At 32.4% G+C, this 22,090-nt stretch overlaps 2 protein-coding genes across 2 annotated transcripts; both read right to left on the bottom strand.

The window, feature by feature from the left end:
* Positions 1 to 1,759: 1,759 nt before the first annotated feature.
* On the bottom strand, positions 1,760 to 7,482 carry LOC103483012 (ATPase 11, plasma membrane-type). The gene is made up of 21 exons (XM_008439452.3): positions 7,022 to 7,482; positions 6,819 to 6,938; positions 6,643 to 6,741; positions 6,413 to 6,550; positions 6,116 to 6,250; positions 5,817 to 5,996; positions 5,516 to 5,722; positions 5,305 to 5,424; positions 5,092 to 5,211; positions 4,888 to 5,010; positions 4,685 to 4,789; positions 4,414 to 4,558; positions 4,085 to 4,249; positions 3,745 to 3,983; positions 3,557 to 3,589; positions 3,333 to 3,414; positions 3,063 to 3,223; positions 2,781 to 2,966; positions 2,516 to 2,698; positions 2,256 to 2,434; positions 1,760 to 2,147 (listed from the first exon to the last, which is right to left on the bottom strand). The coding sequence occupies exons 1-21, from the start codon at positions 7,073 to 7,075 to the stop codon at positions 2,051 to 2,053; spliced, it is 2,871 nt and encodes a 956-aa protein (XP_008437674.1). The 5' UTR covers positions 7,076 to 7,482; the 3' UTR covers positions 1,760 to 2,050.
* Positions 7,483 to 17,027: 9,545 nt separating this feature from the next.
* Positions 17,028 to 20,542, bottom strand: LOC103483022 (uncharacterized). The gene is made up of 2 exons (XM_008439462.3): positions 19,659 to 20,542; positions 17,028 to 18,206 (listed from the first exon to the last, which is right to left on the bottom strand). Exons 1-2 carry the CDS (start codon positions 20,252 to 20,254, stop codon positions 17,762 to 17,764), a joined length of 1,041 nt encoding a protein of 346 aa, XP_008437684.1. The 5' UTR covers positions 20,255 to 20,542; the 3' UTR covers positions 17,028 to 17,761.
* Between the last annotated feature and the right edge of the window lie 1,548 nt (positions 20,543 to 22,090).

Genomic DNA, 22,090 nt, shown 5'->3' with positions numbered 1-22,090 from the left:
TTCAATGTCTAGATGCTGGATTGCAAATCTTGAATTTGGTGGTCCTTTTAGCTAGGTGATACATTAACAGTGTATTAGCTATTAATGTTGGGTATGCAAAAAGAGGCCTCTTTCCGACAAATGTTCACCTACATAATGACTCACCTCACATGATGTAGAATAATGGTTAAGAAATCCACGATCAAAGAAACGCATAAAACGTAAAGAAAACAAAAATCAACATAGAGATTTACGTGATACATCAATAATGTATTAGCTACAGTCATAAACAGAGAGAGAAAATAACTTTTACCACTAGAATTAGAGAATTTATAATGCACACCCCTTTAAACCGTAGGTCCAAAACCATAAATAACATAAATAATATAAATTAGATCCCACACAGTCAATAAGTTTTTGTAAAAGCGAGACCCGTCTAGTTAGATTCAAAATATTTCAACGCTAACTAACAAAATATGAACTTGTTTTTGTAGGGAAACAGTAGCCTTTGGCAGACCTTTGCTCCATCTTCTCTTAATAAAACTGCTGGTGGGAGTCTTTACCCATTTTCAGAAACTCCAAGAAATTAGAAGATAGCAAAGGACTTCAAGATTTTGAAGCCATGGACGATGATGAGAATAGTGCTACTTGGATTATATTGGATTATATTATAGTTCTTTAATTCTCAGTATATTAAAGATGGATTCTTGTTAGGTAGTTTACTAACACATCTTTAATGGAGCCAGCAGCTTCACAACCTTGATGCTTACTTTGACCACTAAAGACTTAGGATTTGCCTGTGCTCTCTCTCTCTATCTCACACACTCTAGTGTTGATTCTCCATTAAATTTTATGTGGAAAAATCAGAAGATTAAGACAAAAGTACTGGACAGATCCTTCATTTTTTGTTTCATTTTTTGTTTCATTTTTTCGTCTCAGGCCATCATGGTTTCAAGATCCTCGCAGCCTCATTCATCATCTTTACGATGATTGGACAGAATCCCTGACCCAACTTTCTCTAGATTCTCTGCCAAATTATGCGACAGAACTCTTTTAGTAAAGGATGAGTATTGGCATGGCACTTAACATTGTCCCCATGCTTTTTTCTGCTTTTGTTAAAGACAAGAGAAGACATTTTTGTAGCTTTCATATCCATTAATCAGATTTTCCATTTCAAAGAAATCCCATCAGTGGGTCGTTTTTGTTTCTGGTATGATCCATTTACTTTAGTAGTTTCTTGATTTTATTGTTTCGTAAGAACTGAGAAGACAAAGGGCAGTGCCACTGGAGATTGTCTGCTGAAGGTCTTTACAAAGAAAGATTGGACTATTTCTACTCCCTAGAAGCTGCTACACGAAACTTCGTGTAGTTTTTAGCTTTTAGAAAGTGGTAATATCCTAACCTAACTCCTTTTAATTGAAAACTCTCTTGTGAGAATTCTACCTTTATAAATCGTAGTACAACTGTGTTGACATAAGTTGGAAGACAAGTAACATAATGTCAAGAACAGAATCATGTCAGTAGTTTTGCTTCTCTCCATGATTTAGAAATGACCTAATTCAAGGGTGTGGAGGAAATAAAGTTGTGAACGACTCATGAAATTAAAAAATTTTAGTGGTGAAGCCCATGATCTCTTTGAACCAAACAATCCCCTGAAGCTCATTGGGCCAAACACCTTCGTATGTTTGGTTCACTTTCAATCTTTCATTTACAGTGAGAAGTGATGAAATTGGTAAACTCCATGAGAATCCAGTAGAAAAAAATTCCAGTGAGTTTGGAATGAACATAAATGACATCATTTCATAAGAACTTCCTCTTGGGGACGCAGTGCATTACAACTTACAAGATATGCCAAGTCCGGCAATAGAAAAAAAAAAGACTAATATAACACAGAAAAGCGTCAAAAACGACAGAGTCCTCTAAATATGCTAAAAGACCAAAAGCCAAATACTGGTGTAAACCGTTGTTTCATCCTTCTTTAACTTCCAAACGGCTTATGCCAATTGCATATTCTAATGCCAGCAGTCACCATATAACTACAAGACAGTATATTACAGTATTGAACATCCCCTTACACGGTGTATGCTTGTTGGATCGTTTCGATATCGAGACCCTTCAATCTCACCACCGACTCTACATGGCCTTTCAGTGTATGGAGTTCTCTCAATCTGCAAGATTTATGGAATGAAACCAAATTGGTGGTTGCAGAATGATAACTTAAACCAGCCATCAGTTTCAAATACATGTCAAACCAAAAATGATGTTTTGCAACATACCTAGCAATTTCAGCTCTCCTTTTGGCTTCTTCAGCCATGTGATTGAGTTCTGTGAAATGAGTTCTCTCAGTGAACATCTTGGTATCAGGCGGTTGCAAACCATGCAGCGTTCTTTGGGCGTGAGCCCATTGCAGCTCACGTTGTTCCTTACCAAAATCCTTTTGTCTTGTGAAAGCAACCTATTAAAAGAATACAAGTGAATAAACCAACTGATGCATAACTTTGACAGGTAGAATGCAGGCAACAGAGCAAATTTATACCCTTTGCTCAAGCATGAGATCCCAAGCCTTCCCACTCAATGCATATCGAATAGCAAACTTTATGGGATCAAGAGGAATATAAAAGATGATGTTATAAAGCCAAATTACACCAGCCCAACCCCAACCAATTCCTTCAATGGCAGCAAAACTCCAATTAGCATAGACAGCAATCAGAGTGGCAACCTGTTCAACACCAAACTTAGTGTTTTCTTCCAAAGTATAATTGAAAAGACAAGTGCAACAATTCAAACGAGTTTTGCCTTACCAGTTGAGCAAGAACAAAAGCCACTACAAGAAATAACCCAGGACGCTCGACATAGGACCAACTTCGAGATCGCGTAACAAAAATGAGAGCCTGGCTGATAGTGCTCACTTGCAGATATATAGCTGAGGCTAGCTTCCGGAAATCATCATGAGCTGTTTTTTCAAGGGTTGGTACTCCAAAGATTCGCTGAATTTTACACAAAACGAGACAGATCAGCAGAAATCAAAAGAACCCATCCTTAACAGATTATTACTTAGTATTAAGGAAATTGGATTGTCTTACAGGGAAAAAGTTGGTTTTATACGACGCCCAAAAGAATATGACTGTCATCATTGCCAAGTAACTACCAAGTACAACGCCAGTAGTAAAAATTTCAGCCAGCTTCCAACTATCTGGCAGAGGAGATGGCTTAACCCTGTCCTTTGATATTGTCATGATTGTACCTACACATTAATCATTTGATGAGTTTCAATAAACAGTGGAAAAAGAATCACATTGGTTAATATGAACTTCAAATAATCAGCAAATCAGATACAAGGATTTAGAACAAACCATCATTAAGGATAGCAATGATAAGCACCATAAATGGTGGAAAATCAAATTTCCAAATGAGAGCCAGCAACATGAAACCAAGCTGCAACAGACACAATCAGAAGATCATGCTAAAACAATCATATGAATTTATGATTATAGAAGCAACATAACTTGTCATTCGGGACATGACAGAACAGAACAGCAGACCTCACATATAATTAATATATATTCTATTAACTTACCACAATACGTATTGTGATGGAAACTGCATAAATCTGACATGGGCAAAAATTAAACGTGAGTCAGAATAGGCAAACAAATCAAACTTCAAAAGTAGAAAAAGAGATGGTAATAATGCAATCTCAAAGGCTGCAACCTCAAAAACCCACTACTGAATGAAGAGATATTAAAAGGTCAAACCACAGGTTACCGTGTAATTCTTCATTCTCTGAAATATTGCTCTACTAGTCAAGACAGCACTGATGATAACACTGAGACCAGGTTCAGTAAGAACAATATCAGAAGCACTCCGAGCGGCATCAGTTGCATCTGCAACAGCTATACCTATGTCTGCTTTTTTAAGTGCAGGAGCATCATTCACTCCATCACCAGTCATACCACAGATATGTTTCATAGCTTGCAAGCGTTTTACAATCTCATACTTGTGCTCTGAACCAACAAAAAATCATGGTGAGCCAATATCCCAAGACAAAAACCGAATTTTTTCGGTTCCCCAAACTAACATTTTGAGTCAATTACTGGAAAAATACCAGGGAATACACCCGCAAAACCATCTGCTTTCTCGATAAGGTCATCAACAGGTAAAGCAGCAATTGACTCATCCTTTTCCTGTCCTAGCAAAGCAGATGACGGATACATGTTGGTTCCCATCCCCAATCGACGTCCTGTTTCCTTGCCTATAGCCAGCTGATCTCCTATAGAAGAAGCAAGGTAAATTAACTAACAAGCTAGATAAATTCAGCGAGCTTAATAGATGTGGCAATGTTTTAGCAATCTCTAGTCAGAATCACATAAGAATATTTGTGACATTCCATACATGGAGAGCATTTTCACCAGGCATGTAAAATGTGAAACGTACCAGTAATCATTTTCACGTTTACTCCAAGATTTAAAGCTCTCCTAATTGTCTCTGCACTATCATGTCTTGGTGGATCAAACAGAGGCAAGAGGCCCATGAATTGCCAGGGACCTCCAGGACTTTCTTTTCTTCCTTCTGGAACTTCCTGATATGAATCCAATAGATGATATATGACTCATAATCAACAGTACTTTAACTACTGGGCTAAAGAAGATGCATAGTGGTCTTATAACCAAGGGCTCAAAAAATCTACAACCCCATGTTCACTGACCTGGTATGCTACAGCAAGCGAACGCAAACCTCGTTCAGCAAATTTATCAATCACTGCATGAACTTTTCTCTCAATCTCTGACTTGTTGTATGCAAGATTTAGAATCTAAAAGTGAGTTAAAACAGGAACCTATATTCAGTAGTCTGTTCTCAGTTAAAACAGAGACAACATTTGCACAAGTTCAAATGGAGCAGCCTTTTTACCTGTTCTGGAGCACCTTTACTGACTCTGTGCATCTTGCCCTCGTGGTCAATATAAGTCAAAGCTGTTCGCTTATCAGTAGGATTGAAAGGAAGGAAATGTACTTCCTGAATCCCAGCACGTGCCTTTGAAAGCATGGAAGATCGATTAACATTTTAAACTTTTTGATAGTCATTTCGAAAGAGTGATGTTTATTGACAACTTACCTCCTTTGGATCAGCTAGCATCCCAACAATGGCAGTATCAATAGCATCTTGATTCTCAATTCTTGATGCACGAGCAGCCATTAGAACAACAGTGTCTGCATCTATACCTTTGCCAAAAACCTGAAGTAATATTTAGACACAAAGTTAGAAATAAACAATAGAAATGCCTCTGGGAGGAAGAGATATCCCATTAACAAGCAAGTCCTTGCCAACCTCAACAAGATTTTTGTCAACAGTTAACTTGTTCAAAGTCAGGGTTCCCGTCTTATCACTGCAAAGGACATCCATGCCTGCCATTTCTTCAATAGCCGTCATCCTCTTCGTGATGGCACCCTGAAATAACATCATACAATCCCATTGTTTATTCCATAACTCATATGTCAGACAAGGTTCAACAGGAAGCCTTCTAAATAACTAAGCTAACCTGTTGGGATAACCTATGAGAACCAATAGCCATTGTCACAGATAGAACTGTAGGCATGGCAATAGGAATTCCTCCAATCAATAGCACAAGGAGGTTATCAATTCCAGGACGATACTCTCGGTCCTGAATTGGGTACATTACAATGATCTCTATTACCATTCCCAAAGCAATGGAACATATGCAGAAATTCCCTATCGCTGTCAAGACCTACGAACGAAGCAATAATGATAAAAGTAAGACAGTTAAAGGAAAGAAATTACACAAACCGAAAATCAAGTAATACAATGACACATCTTCTTGCCTTTTGGAAGTGTCCCACTTGGTTGGTGGTGTCAACAAGATGAGCAGCTTTACCAAAAAAGGTGTGGACACCAGTAGCAATGACCACAGCTTCAATCTCTCCTTGCTTGCAAGTAGAACCGGAGTACACACCATCACCAGGTCCTTTCGTTACTGGAAGAGATTCGCCTGTAAGCGCAGACTACAAACCGAAAGCCAAACTTAGTAAGGAAATGGACAGTTACAACATGAGCACAGGGTAATGGGGTGGTATGTGAGAAATCAGGTTAAAATCTCTAGATATCATGGTCTTTTACCAACCTGGTCAATTTTTAGTGGATCCCCATCCAGAAGACGAGCATCGGCTGGAATAATGTCCCCAAGTTTAACACTGATTACGTCCCCAGGAACTAAAATGGAAGCATCTTGCTCGCTCCACCTTCCATCTCTAAGAACCTTCCACAAAAAATCAAAAGCAAAGCACAGAAATTCAAGTACATATCACCTAAAAATTGTGGTTCCACTAAACTTTAAGCATCTAGAAGACACATAAAATTAAGCCAACAAAGTACAGTTTCTAGCAAAAATGCAGCACACACAATAATTTATCTCTAATACCTTGGCTTTGGGAGCAAGACGAGCCATGAGAGCAGCTGCAGCATTTCCTGCATTGTTTTCCTCAATAAAACTGATTGTAGAGTTAATGATAAGCAGGGTGATGATACCAACAAAATCTTGCCAATCCGGGGGTTTTCCCTGCAAGTGAGTAAATAGTACTTAGAACAATGAACAACAAAGAAGATGAAAGAAAGAAACATAAATAACAATCCATGTAGCTGGGCATTTACTCCTCCATTTGCAAGTGCAATAGCCATAATTGCAGCAGCTTCCATAACCCATGATAGAGGATTCCACATGAAACCCAAAAACTTCAAAAATTTGCTTTCCTGAAACCATACAACAAGAAAAATTCAGACCAAATCAACAGAGTTAACCACAATGCTACTAGTAAGTGAAGCATTACCTTCTTTTCCTCAAGCTTATTGTGGCCAAAAATCTTCAGCCTTTCCTCAGCAGCCTCACTGGTAAGACCCTCTTTGCTACATCTCAGATTTTCAAAAACCTCATCAATGGGTATATTTTCCTGCAGTTAAACAAAATGAGAATAAGGCGACCAAAACAAACAGCCAAACACCAAAAGGGCTTCAAAATGCTCAGATCTGCTACCAAATCCACAGCTTCCTTCAACACAGCCTCCAGCACTTCTGGTTTTTCTCCCATTTCTTCTTTTCACTCCTTACCCTTCTCTCTACGTATATCTCACTATTTATCCGTGCAAGCACGTTCAAATCCTAACTCGTCAGAAAAATTGCAAGAACGAACTCCAAAAATATGCACAACCGCAGAACCAAATGCCAAAGAGATGATTTTGATTAGAGCATAGCAGTTAGGAGCGCAAATGAGGACGACCCACCAACATCAGTTCCCACAAAGCACAGAAAATGAACAAAGATGAGCGTTTTGGTTTTGGAGCAGTGGGAGAGTCAGTTACAGTTCGATCCTTTCATTTTGTCTCTCTGCGCCAAAAGAGATAAAGAAAAAGAAAAAAGGAAGAAAAAAAAACTCCAAAAGTTTAATTTACTACTCAATAATGCACATCCTTGCTTTAAAGGAGTCGCCTTTTGGCAAATCTCGTTTACCATGAAAAAAGGAATCTCACTATTTTGGATAGTATGATATAGCTCACTGGTTAAAGCAATACTTTTGTCTCGTAAGAGAAACGATGGATCAACTTCAATTTTTAAGCACTCAAAATTGGTATATAAAACTTGTTGCTTTTAAAGTTAACAGCTATTAATCACATCAACATCCAACAAAAAAAATTGTAGTCATACTTTTTCTTGTTTGACACTTACTCTGAAGTATGAATATAAATTGGGCTATAAAATTTGAATTGGATTAAGACAATCTTGAAAAATATAGAATAAGAATGGAATACAAAATCTTGCAAAAGAGATAGAATATGAGATCAAGTTTGGGATTCAAACTAATTTAAACATCAAGATTGTACTAACTAGATGAAAATAAATAGCAAATATGTGTATTTAGGACAAATGTGTTTTAAACTAAAGTGTACATTGTGACAAGTAATAATGTGTCATTTTGTGAAAGAGATCCTCTTTACAAAGTTGGTCGAGAGAAGAACATGATTTTCTTAGTACTTTTCTCACCATAAACATTGTACTAATTTTTTGTTGGGTTGATCACACTCTCCTTTGCAAATCAGATTACGGAGTAGAATTACGTGTTTCATTTTAGCACCCATATTTCATTAGGATTACGTAACACAAAAATGTTATCTTTTTAAGTTAATAACCCTGGTTTGAGCTTGAGCATATTTTTTCCACAAACTTTTCTTTGTTTTTTCTCCGACTCATTTTAGTCAGGCATCCTATATTCCAATCGACAATATTCAAATCAATTTATACTTTTTCAATAAATTAGATGACTAAAAGAGGACGAAACTCGAAAGTTTAACGTTTTACTAATAAACTCAAGATTTATTTTTAAATATAGTAAAATAAACTAATATATTTACACTATAGGATAAAATAACGATGAATCACGCCAGTCCACATGTCTATTATGACTTATCAAATTGTGATATTCCGTTATATTTGTAAATATTTTTAAAACTTTTATCATATAAAACAATTTTCCTAAACTATCAAAAAAAAAATAATTAAAAAGAAGAAAAGGATAAAAGTAAACACGTGACTTTGAAAAAGGGAAGTTTTAATCATAGAATACATTTATTTTAGTGGAGTTGTTATCTCATCATTTGATATTAATAATATGCTTTTTCTTATGAAGTAATTAAATTAATATTTCTAAACCCATCAAATTTACTTTGTTAAATTAGTTGGCTTAGCTTAGCCCTTTATTAGGTTTCTCAAAACAATTAATTAATTACTTAATTAGTTGGCTTAGGCCGACGTGTCGGCTTAGTTATTAGTATTGTTATTTTAAATTACAAAAATGAAGAACAAGACGTGGTGAGTGCAAAACTTTCACAAATCACATATCTGCCCCCAAAATATCTCATTTAATACCTTTGGTTCCATCATTTTTTTTAGAATTCATTTATTGAACCAATGAGATTTATAATTATATTTTATGTATATTGAAAAATAGAATAAAAATAAATGTGCTAACCACACACAATCACATTAACAATAGTTGTTGTTTTTATGAATTTAATGATTAATTACTACTTTTAGGAATGCATTCCAACAATTCTCTTTTTCTTTTCTTCTATTTAAAACAAAATTGACACAAATTTTATTTATAGAAAGAAAATAAAAATATAAAAAAATATCACTTTAAATTCCAAATTAAAAATATTTTTATTTACTTTAAAGCATACCACAATATTTTTGGATAAAAGAAATTGTGCATACAATAGATATGGATTTGATATCAATTGAGAGAGGTTGGTTAGCACTACTAAATAAAAAATGTTAAATAAATCTAATACAAAGTTTGATGAATGTCTAACAATCCATTCCTTAAAAACCATATGAAAATAAATTAAAATATTGGAGGAAGAAATCATGCATAGATTTCATTTGACTATATATATATATATATATATATATATAATATTAGTCTTCCATTTACTCAATTTCAATCCTAATACTTTTAAATGTTCGATTTTAATTAAGGTGAGAGAATCAAATAACTTAAATGAAAGTTGATAAAAAAAAAAAAATACGATACCATTTAAATTATGTTTATTTTGATAACAAGGGACTACTTATAAATGTAGCGTTTAGCGAAAGTCTTTTGTAAGGAAAATTGAATGAAGATGGGGCCACGAGGATATCACGTGAACGGTAATTATTTTACTATTTTCACCGCTTTACGGTGTCGTATTCCAATTATTTAAATTTGTTATGTACACTCCCAATCCCAATTCGTAAAGCAACCAAACGGCTGCAAATAGACTCCTCACATCAATTCCATACACATTATCATTTTTTCATCATATATAATATCAAATATGTGTGTGTGTGTTTTTGGAGAAGATATTTGTCACCTATTATATATATATATATATATATATATATATATATATATATATATATATGTATGTATTTGCCACCAATTGCATTTATATCGTCATTCATGTCTTGTAGGGCCACAATAATTTTGGAAAAGGAAAGAAAAATATTAATGTAATTATGGATTAAATACTTTCTTTTTTGTTTGTTCATTTGAGAAGAAATACATTTTTATTTCATTATCAAAATATTACATTTCTTACTTTAAATCTTTTTAGTGTAATTTTTGTTCTTTTTAACAAATGTATCAAAGAGGTTTGATTTCAATCAACAAAGTTCACACCTGACAATATTATTGTATAGGTAAGATAGTGAGTAGTGAAATTATTCAACCCTAACAAAAATATAATGATTTATCTCTCGATCTTTGTATGAGTCTTCTGATTTTGTCAATCATGACGTTTAAGGTCTCGTGAAAGGTTAGTTGACGGTTGTTTTAGCAATGAAAACAACTTTAAGGGAATCAAACTCTTCGATCAAGAGAGAACACAAAGAGTTAGGTGCTTAGATAAGCTTCCAACCCCTTCACATGACCTTCGATGGTTTAGTCTAATACTAATTTAACCAAACATAGGTTCAAACGCAAGTAAAAAATTGCTAAAAGAGTCAACATGATCCATATCCAAAACTTCTCTTTGTAAGATAGAGTTTCAAAAGACATAAGTTTAATTTCATTGAAGTTTTAAATTTTAGTTAAGAATCCAAATCTTAACGTAGAAAAAAAAAACATAAAATCAAATTGTTATCGAACACGATCAATATCACATCAATGAGGAATTCATTCTTCATTTTTTTTAATTGTTACCAACAATTATTAATCAAAATTTGAACACGAGATCACAACTTGACAAGAAAAAAGTTATTTTTTATTTTCAAACTTTAATATGGAACCACATCACTACTTAGAAGAATTAGGGCAAAAGGTGTTGGTGAGTTGGAAAATTTTGATTGCTGGAACCCCACGATGCCACGTTGTTTTTAACTTCTTTTCTCGTCATTTTACAAAATGCCACGTCATATATATATATGACGTTTTTAAACATGAAATATTCAACCAAAAAATAATTATAAACAAGATAGAGACATAACAACTCTTCAATCTAACATTTGCCAAAAGATAGCAATTTTGTTCATTATATCAATATATGATAATTACTCTTTAAACAAAATTTGATTGTTCATTCGATGAACAGTAATCGTTTGTAATATTTTGTTATATTTATAAATATTTTGGTTTATTTGGTTATATTTAAAAATAATACATTTTAAATATTATATTTTATTTCATGCTTCTAAATAAATTTTGAAGATAAGTAGTCTTAGTTTATTGCTATGTTTTGAAAGGTTAAGAAAATATATTTAAATATTGTATTTTTTTAATAAAAATATTATTGTTATTTATTTAATTTTGATAAAATTTACCTATGATTAAACACTAAATTAGACACTTAAAATACAAGAATTATAGGTATGTATCTAAGTTTAGAAATAAAACTATGTTAACAATGTTATTGTTTTATAAATGAATTTCTCCAACAATACATTCATTTCTTCTATTGGATTGCTTTCTTTAATTAATCATTTCCTAATTACTATTAGATTATGTTGTGTTTAGAGAGAGACAAAAGCTAGCAACCAAAAATGAAAAAGTAAAAACCAATTCTAAATTTATGTGACATTTTTATTTTTGTAATATTGTTTTTTTAATTTTAATTAAGCACTTCAATAAAAATCAGTTTGCATGCTAAAATATACAAACACATTTTAGGACAAATTTAATTTTATGTTCAAAATACTACTCCTCTCAAAAATAGTAAAATCATTTTTTTTAACAATGTAATCTCTAAACTTTAATGAGTAACAAAATATAAGTCTATGTATTTTACTATTTGTAAGAATTTAGTCTCTACCATTTTATGAACATTTTTAGTACAATTGCCTTCTAAGAAGAAACTAAAAATCATGTTTAATTAGTAAAGTTCACTTATAAATGTCGAAAATTGAAACCTATATGCAGTGGACGGAGATTGTATTATATCTAATTGAGAACTAAAGAAAAATTAAATTATTGGAATTTGATAGGAACAAGAAAATGAAATAAAACTCTTCAATCTTATAACATAATTGGAGATTTAAATGGCATTATTATTTATTTGTTTGATCCAAACATGCAATGAGAGAAAGGAAATATAGTCAAACAAGAAAAGCATTTTAACATTTGAAAACAAAAACTTAATACTTACGTTCCATATCCATTCTATTTAAAAAAAAAAAACGAATGAACTTGTTGAATTATGTTTTCTTTTAAAAGAAGTGAAGATTATATAGAGATTTATTTAAGGAAACACGTTATTTTGATGTGAGAATGGACGCGATTCGAATCACGATAACTACGTATTTAGAATTTTTAAAATCCTAACCTAGTTAAAAACTTACAAATATATATACGTACATATATGGATAAGAATAAAGTCACGTATTTCAATTTCAGATCATATACTTTAAATTTGATTAGGTTCTACTTTTATAAAGTTTATGGTAAAGAAGCTTTTCGTAGTGGTCACTTAATTCAAGACATTTTTGTTTTTCTGTTACCAAGGATGGAACAAATGTGAGATCTGAGATATGCGAAACTTCCAACTCAAAAAAACTCTGCTGATTAACATCGACAGATTTAATCATATCAAAGTCTGAAAGCATGAAATTTAGAGACGGATAGAAATGATATATGAATGACGAATTAAGATAGGATGTAACGAAACTTTCAAAAGTACATAGGTCCATATGTACATAAAGCAAAGGTTAAAACAAATAGAAAGAAAGAGTGAAAAGAAAAGAGAAAGGGAAAGATATGTGTAAAGGAAGAAGGAAAAGGAAAAAGAGAGAGGAATTAGGGTAAGGGCATGAGCATGTGGGGGAAAGTTAAAAGCAGAATCAAATTGTGATTATATATGTTTTCTTGTTTTTGTTTTACTTTTATTTTTATTTAATGAGTAATATTATAAAAGTGTATTCTAGGCTATATTTATTTTTTAAGACAATAATTAAGTATATAGCAATACTCGAAAAAATTGCAAATATAACAAAATCTATTCGTAATAAATTTTTATCGTTGATATAGACTCTTGTGGTGATTTTTCTGTATTTGCAAATTTTTTAAAATGTCACTATATTCTTAATTATTTTAAATCTAATTAGTATATTTGTAATTATTCTTCGTTCTTAAACAGTTATTTCAAACTATTAAAGAATAATAATAATTTTCTCAAATATCAACTTGATTGAAATTATATATATATATATATATATATATATATATAGATCGAAATTATATCTTTAAGTTTTTATTTATAATATTATTGAACCAAAAAGGCCAAAAAGAAAGCCTATCTCTCTCTCTCTTCATATAACTTATATATAGAATTTAATTATATTTGGTCACCATAATCCCACATGCACATTTGTACTATGCCGTAGCATTCATATGCCCACCACTTCATTATCTCTTTTTACTTTTTTTATTTCCCTATTCATAATTTCAATTCAATAGAATCTTATAATTAGTCACCCAAACTTTTTCCTTCGTCTTTTTTTTTCCTCTCTTTTAATTAACTTTTCATTACCCATAATTTTCATACGTTGTGTTAGAAATTCAAACCTCTACTTGATTCAATCACGATCCTTTTGAATATAGTGATCACTAGTAATTCTTATAGTTATTATGTCTAGCTATTATGATATATTTTTAAATTACAGTTGTCATGTTTCCAATTCATAAGAGAATACTTTGGAAAATTTTAGCTTACAACTCTATTTATGCATATACATCCTACCACTGAACTCAACCAACCATAGTTTTTGTAGGGTTTGTAATGCGAATAACTGTTCTTTTTATCTTTTAAATTAAAATAAGTATATACTTTTTTGTTTTGCATCCAAGTAACATTGAAACTATTACAATCGATCCAAGCTAAATTAAATAATTTACACCTTAACTATTATGATATTGATAACCACTCGCAAACTATGATGATAAATTCACACAATATTCGAAAATGACAACAAACAATTTTTGTAATTACTCGTTGGAGCAATTTCAGAAAAGGACGAAAACTTATTTTAAACTGAGTTATATATACATATAAAACACATCTTGAATAGAATTACATCAACAACATATGGTGGGGTGAATTTGTTGACTATGTGGATGACATTACTCTCTTTCTCTTATCCCATATTATTGAAAGGTATCGTTCGTTCGAAAGGGTTTTAGAGAGAGAGAGAGAGAGATTTGGATATATTTAGAGAGAGAGAGAGAGAGAGAGAGAGATCATGGCTAGGCTGGGGTTAGGCAGCTCACATGTGCTGTCTTTTTTTTTTTTTTTTTTAAAAAAAAGAATTCATTTCAAGTTCCCTGCAGCTTAAGCCCTTCCATTTATGAAACAATATCAAAGCCCATGTTCCCAACCCATCAAAATGAGAAAAAGAGAGAGATGGGTCCTCAAAACAAGTAAACTGCTTATTTCTTAAGTACTCAATTTAAAGCTCAGTAGTGGTTTTGGCAGAAGCACCTACACGTGTGTAGGTCATCTACGTCCCAAAATTTTCGAGTTTTAAAATAGTAAACTGGAATGAGTTATAAAATTTGAAGAGTTCGAATCGCATACGTACTATTCCTACAACTCACAATATGTAAAGAAGTAATAAGGTATAGTATGATTGTTCATAACAAAGTATACATTCTTCTACATACTCCAAAGAAAACTACTTAGGTAACTTTATCTTTGTGCATTAATTCAGACGGCTTTCCAATAAAACAATGTCATGTCACTTCTTTTCTAATAAGAGGAAAGGGAAAGCATGAAGTTATACACCCAATCCTTGTTCAATTTCTAATACCAAAACATACCCGTTTTCTGTTTGTTCATGTTACATACAGATTTGTTTTCACAAATATTAGTGAACTTCATGTTATTATCTCCATTGTATATCTAATACTATGCCGATATGACATGCAATGGCGTGAAAAATATTATGTACTCTCGTAGTGATAGTGAGCTGAAAATTTTCTCGCATTCAATAAGACTCGGCCCACCAACATTAACGTAGGGTCGATCAACTATAGTATGAACAAATAGAGGATGCTTCCCTCTAGTTTTTCTCTCTATATATAAGTACTTATCAAAGAACTTTTTCCACTATCTTTATTCATTATTTTTTATGATTTTTTTTTTTTTTTAAAGATCACTGGATCTTGTGAAATTTGAGAACAGAGAAGTACTGTTTGGTGATGAAGAAAAAGATAAAGAGAGAGCACATGAATTGATGAAATAATTATTGTATGGGCAATGGTCAATCTAAATGAAGATATGAAGAAGAAACATAACATCTGTTTTCTGAAACAATTATATTTGTTTTTATGGTAAAAGGTTAAACATTATTAACTGTGAAGCTGCAGGTTTTGACTCAGACTTTTTATTGTTCTATTTCTTTCTCACAATCTCTGAAAACTTACCATAAAAAGCATGCAAAGTTGGACTTTGTTTAACCTAAGAGGACAAAGCATTGTATCTTGGCGATGCTTCTAGCTAGCATGGGACTATTTTGAGGCATGTGTAAGTTAGTATTGATTTTAATTCCAAACTTTCAAATTGTGTGTTCGATTTTAGTACGATAGAAAATGGAAGATTTAACCCATATATCTAGTTACGTAATATGTTCTAGTCATTAAACTATAAAAGATGTGTTGTAGTTATTTATTTATTTTGTTTCTGAGAAATTTTCGTTCCAAATACAGCTTCATAGTACGAAATATGATTTAGAGAAAAACAATATTAAGGACAAATTTTCATTTTTTAATTTATGAACTTTTATGAAATTATTAGATGGTTATTCAGTACACTGGTTCAAGTTGTTTTTTTTTTTTACAAAACTTTATTTCAATGAAATCTATGAGTTTAGTAATATAATTTGAATTTTTTTTCTTTTGTTAAAATTATTAGAGGATATTGTGAAAACCTGAGTCAACAACTATTTAAGTTTATGGCTCAATTTGGTTAAATTTAAAACTATGGTTCAAATTGATACAAGCTAACAAATTTATTCCTTAAGGTATTTTGGATGAAGTAAAATAAATATGCGTCGTATTTTTATCGAATCAAAAGTATAAGTAAAATCTACTCATATATTAAGAGAATGAGTTCACCCTCGCATTCGCAATAGATTTGGCATGATTTCAATGTCAAGATGAGAACATATGATCCAAATACATTTATAAAATAACAACGTACCAAAATATGATAATGTTTTAAGAGCTTTTAACATAGGGAAGTGGTCCTCCAATTGGGGGTCATTAGGCAATTGGGGACCAAAACATGCCATTTATGGATGTTTTTATTATCCTTTAAAACCACCCAAACCTATTGCCCTACCCTAACTCATCAATACCCTAACTCATCAATGTTAGTTGTACAAACATAACATAGAGATTCAAACCTTTGAGAGGTAATATATATGTTGATCATCGTTGAGTTATGTCCACTCGAAGAAGTAATTAACTCTTTACTTTCACTTTTTCTTCAAGAAGTAATGTACAAAAATCCAAGCTCACAAAAAGGAATCCCTCTATAAGAAGGAACTCCAACAGTACAAAATCAAGTTCAAAGGATAACTACAAAAAAAACTTTGGAATCGAAACTATGGAAGCAAATAAACTTTTTACGTTCGTATCTTTTATCACATAAGCCTATTGTTTTTCCTTATTTACATTTGGGTACCAAAATTCATGTGGCCTCTAAATTATAGATAGAAAAGAGTGTAGAAGAAAAATTAAATTTGGGTAATAAGAAGGATATATGATAGGAAGATACAAAATTGAAATGAGCTGGCTCGTTTGAACATGAGAAATGTTAATTAAGTCGATTAGAACATAGTAGTTTAAAAGCTAAAATTAATAAATTATTGCTAATTTGTCTTATTTTGGTAAGTATATTATAAGATTCATATCTTAATAAAATATTACAATGTAGATTCTATGATATATAAAAAGTTGAGGATGGTGACAGACAATGAGAGACCTAATGATAATGACAAAATGAAAGGATACAAAGTGGAAACAATGATGGGATCATTATAATCAATCAGTATCAAGTATATAAAACCACCCAATTACACTTCAAATTGGATATGTTCTTCATTCCCAAAGTAAAATAAAATAATATAAAAAGAAAAGGACTCTCTCTCTGAGAAAACTTAAAGAGGTCTCAAAATTCAATTTCATTAAATAGAACTCCTTTGAAGATTGTATAAGTGGTGAAATCAACCTCTTTAGAACCAAGAAACAATTAGACAAATAAAACATCTAAAATCAAGCTGCAAAACACACAGATCCCACAAAAAAACCAAACCCAAAAGAGGAAAAAAAAAAGGAGGGAAATGGCGATTTCACCGCTTATTCAAGTTCGGAGTTCAAATTGATGAGATCAAAATTTCGAAGTTAAAAGTTGTCTCACAACTCAGTACAGAGCAAAAACAAATTCCCCTCTAGAAATTAACACTAAAAAGGGAAAGAAAAATACTACTCTGTCAAAAATCATCCCAGATGACATACCCAGAAATAATATATACTGATCTAATGCCTCTTCTATGCCAGCCAGTAACCAAAAAATTTCATTTGCAAGCAATGCAAATGATCCCCCACCCAAAATAAAGAACAAACTTACCAACATTTCACATCCTTCAAGATCATGCAGAGTTTATATTTACAGGGAATAAAATGCTATCTATGTGTTAATATGGGCAACTCTTTTGTTTTGTTCTTTTTTCTCCAAGTGGGTGTGTTGTGCTATGAAACTACACCAAGAACTCTTATTAGATCAGACTTTTGTTCTGTTGTAAGTCTTGATGGATATTTGACATCAAATTTGATTCTCAAATTTCCCTTCTTCCCAGGTTCCTTTGAGATTGGCATTCCTTCATTTGCCAGAACCATCTCATCACCAGGTTTGACAATATCCGTAATAGGGATCGTGAGAGTCCTTCCATCAAGAGAACTAAGTTCAAGAGTTTTACCTGTGAGTGATTCCAGGAGCGTTATTTCATGGTTCACCACTAGATCATTCCCATCTCTCCGGTATATAGCATGTGGTTTCTCATCCACTACAAATATAAGATCTGCTGGAATGATCCCAGGCTCCTGATTTCCTTTCTGAGGAAAAGTAATCTTTGTCCCCTTCTTCCACCCTGGCTTTATGTCTATTGTCAATATCTCTTCAACTGTTCGGAACTTGCTGCAAAAGAACCGATCAACATCGCATCAGATATAAACCAAAAGGAAAATTCCTTCACAACGGGATAAAAAAATCATATTACTAAAAAGGACCAGCACTTCCAAGTATTGGTTTCAATCAGATTCATAACCATCTGAATTCCAGATACATTTGAATGGATCTGAAGGAAAAGAATGGCATTTCTAGTCCTAGTTGTGGTGGAAGGGAGATGTCAATCGATAGCCTTTCCTGAACTGTGCACGTGAGACAATTGCAAGGCCAACAAGGCCTGGAAGTTGGAATACACGTTATTATTCAAGAACTTGTACCTATACTCCAGACACATTACAATGGCTGCCCCTAGCTATGCATTGGGATGAATATAGACACAGCGAAATAAACAGTTCATACATTTGAAATCATACCATGCTATATGTTAAAACTAGAAAGCTTATCTTTAAAAAAAAACAACCGATATCTTTTATGCTCAAAATCAGCCTTGTTATGGAATCCGGTTATCTTCCAGATGTTATCTAATAATAACATCGATCTAAAATTTGAATACCGAGAAAGGGAACCTAAATGTATACAAGATGACTATCCCTAACACTTTCAAAGACTGAAGGCAGCCCTGAGACTTTCTTTCTCTAAAGTGGCGAGGCATAAGCCTCAACTTTATTTTCTTTTTCTACAAAGAACATCTATGTATATTGGCATATCTTAATAAAAAGAAATTATAATCAAGTATTGTTAGACATAATAATTATATGAAAGCTACACAAAAAAATTAGCATGATTTGTAGTTCCTTCAATGAAAAGTTTAAAGGATCATTCTTAATAGCATTCGTTTATACTCCTCTAGAGGAGTAGGCAATAAATTAACATTATTCTTCTAACCATTATACAAGGTATACCTACTCGGAAATTCAAAACCCCCAAGCCTCAATGTGTTCTTAAGGAGGTACAAGCTTCTTCCACAAGAGACTATATATGGTCCAAAAGCATAAACTTCAAGGCTAAAAATTTGTAGCAAGCCTCAAAGAGAGGTGTAAGCGACTACTTTCCAAAACATCATTATCGTCATGAAATCTTTTAGGATCAGGAGTTATGCAGCGACGTATTCATTCATAATAGCAGTTTTTTCTTCTTTTTTTTTTTATGAAATGTATTCAAAATAGCAGTTAAAACCAACCAATAACCTATTACGAAACATTCTACCAGAACTAGAAGGGGAGTAAAAGGCAAGCAGAAGTTAACATTCTTTCTGTTAAAATTCTTCAATTTTCTTTGTGTTCTAACACAAGGGAGATTGAAGAATTTGTATATGAATACACAGACCCGAATCCAAGCAGCTCAGTTACCAAATACAATTCACAGAAGACGGCATGCAATGAAGAAAAACACAAATATCAAGAATCAAAACAATGCAACAATCAATTAAATTTGAAAGAAGGAAACCAAAAACCCACATACCCAGAGACATCATAAACATTTCTCGAAATTCTCATCTTCTTTTTGGCGCCTTTAAATAGCTCCTCCAAGGTACAAGGCAACGCACTCTCAACCGCAGCCGCCTTCCTCCCTTTAACACCACTCCCATTCTCCATCCCATTCTGAAACCTAAAAAACTCATCCCTAACCCCTCTACTCTTCCCACCCCCATCGACATTATTACTCCCGCCACCACCCTCGGATCCGAAAAATTCCGCATAAATATCATCCGCGTCCCTGGGATTAAACTTAAACGTAGAAGTATTGGGATGCTGGCGTTGAAAGTGCTGGTAAACGGGAGAATAAGCAGATGAGGAAGTGGCGTGAGGATTGGGCGGCGGAATCTTGCCGGACTTGAGGGTTTCTTCACCATAAAGGTCGTAGATCTGACGCTTTTGAGGATCGCTAAGAACATCATAAGCTTCAGAAATTTGCTTGAACTTGGCTTCAGCTTCGTGTTTGTTAGAAGGGTTCTTGTCGGGATGCCAAAACAAAGCTAATCTTTTGTAAGCTCTCTTCAAATCCTCATCGCTAGCGCTTCGGCTTACTTTGAGTATGTTATAGTAATCTTTCCCCATAGCTTTGTGTTCTCTGTAACAATGAAAGAAATTTCTCTTTTTCTTCTTCCTTCTTCCTTCTTCCTTCTTCCTTCTTCGTTCCTTCGGGTTTTTCTTTTTTTCGCCGGAAAATGGGAAGAAGAAAGTATGGCCGTCGGATGAGTAACGGAAAAGAGAATCCAGCTCCGAATCTGACGGTTATTTGGAAAGAATTCGTGTAAGAAAGGAATATTATGTCGTGGGACCCACGACATTGTGGACTCGGATCTTACATCCTCGAATCCGGATCGTCGGTGACCCGACCCGGGTTCCCCCCCCCCCCCCCCCCCAAAACATATATTTCTTTTTTAGGTTAAAAACCATTATTATTGTCTCTTTTGCTTCTTCAATTTCCATTCATATTCTTAAATGTGTTATTTTAGTTTGAATAAAACTTAAATATATTTTTTTAAAGTTTAATTTTATAATTAGTTTTTTTAAAAAAAAGTAATATGTGAATGTGTTTTGAAATTTTATAATAAAAATGTTAATGGATGAAAAATTAAATGCAACCTTTTATTTAAAGTATATGAATTAAATTGGACATTTGAAGATATAGAGATTAAAATTGAACAAATACTAAGATCAAAATGATACTATAACCATATTATTAAATTTCCGTTGACATGTTGATATTTTCAATAGGTTTGAAATTGACACAATAACTTTGTTATATAGTATAATGGCAACAAAATGTCACTAATATAAATAATAGATATCTTAACTAGTTAAGATTCTTAAAATGTTTATTTACGATTTTTCTTTTTCATTTTTATTATTCTTCCAAATGTATTCATCCAAATACAATATTTTCGTTGCCATGTATGTTTTAAACTTTTTTTTTAGCATTTTTTCTTATTATTTTAGTGAAATTAGTTTGAAGAACACTTTTATTTAGGTGATTTGAAGTTAGAATTAAATGGATAAAATTAGTAGTTTAAATGGTAAGCAATAGGGTATAAGTGATATTTGATTTTTTTTTTTTTCTTTTCATTCCTTATTTGGCATTCATTGCAAAAACTTATAAAAGACAACAAAACGTACTTAATGATTCGCATTATACTTTAATGTTAATTTAATCCAAAGAAATCATTTACAAATCAAATCAGTCATAAAATGATGGGTTCAATTTACAAAATTGTGAAATATACAAAAATTAGAAAGAAGATAAAAACGTTTTTTTTTTCTTAGAAATACTCTCACATTGCGTTATGTTGATGTTTTTTTTTAAAAAATAAAATGTAATTGGATTGGATAGTCATTTTAAGAAATAATTATTAAATATAAATATAACAAAATCCATCAATAATAATAGATTAATATAGTTTGTTAAACTTCAAGACTTAAATCTAAATTCATTTTGAGTTTAACAAAATTTTATATCTATCTGATTTAACATTTTACTATCATCGGTTTAGAGCAATTATATCATTTGAAAAGCATGTTCCACCCACAATGGGTCATTCATCTAAATAATATTTGTGTATAAAGGAATGAAAATGTAAAATAATATATGGTTGGAATTTGATGGAGTGCTTTTTGGTTGATGTATTTTATATAATAAAAACTAGGTATCAAATTTAACTTTGTATCCTTTTAGTTAGGAGAAAAATGTCCATCATGATTTGAGACTAAATGAAATTGAACAAAAATCACTTATTATTTGGAAGGGAAATTTATGGTACAAAGTAGGAAGTGACAAATTTCCACCACTTTTAGTCGGTGGGCATCTAATGAAAGTGATTGAAATATCAAAACTTTGGATTAAAAATAATCATTAAATTTGAAATTGATTTCATCCAATGTTAGAAACATTAC

This window comes from Cucumis melo, chromosome 12, assembly GCF_025177605.1.
Source record: "Cucumis melo cultivar AY chromosome 12, USDA_Cmelo_AY_1.0, whole genome shotgun sequence".
NCBI lineage: Eukaryota > Viridiplantae > Streptophyta > Magnoliopsida > Cucurbitales > Cucurbitaceae > Cucumis > Cucumis melo.
The sequence above is the reverse complement of the archived record's forward strand: the minus strand, read 5'-3'. Positions and strand labels throughout refer to the sequence as shown.

Coding starts and splice junctions, on each gene's coding strand:
- LOC103483012 (XM_008439452.3), bottom strand. CDS start 7,075: ATGGGAGAAAAACCAGAAGTGCTGGAGGCTGTGTTGAAGGAAGCTGTG. Junction 6,251..6,412: donor GTCTTGCTCCCAAAGCCAAG/GTATTAGAGATA, acceptor TTTTTGTGGAAG/GTTCTTAGAGATGGAAGGTG. Junction 4,559..4,684: donor CGCTTGCTGTAGCATACCAG/GTCAGTGAACAT, acceptor GATTCATATCAG/GAAGTTCCAGAAGGAAGAAA.
- LOC103483022 (XM_008439462.3), bottom strand. CDS start 20,254: ATGGGGAAAGATTACTATAACATACTCAAAGTAAGCCGAAGCGCTAGC. Junction 18,207..19,658: donor AATGTTTATGATGTCTCTGG/GTATGTGGGTTT, acceptor GTTCTTTTGCAG/CAAGTTCCGAACAGTTGAAG.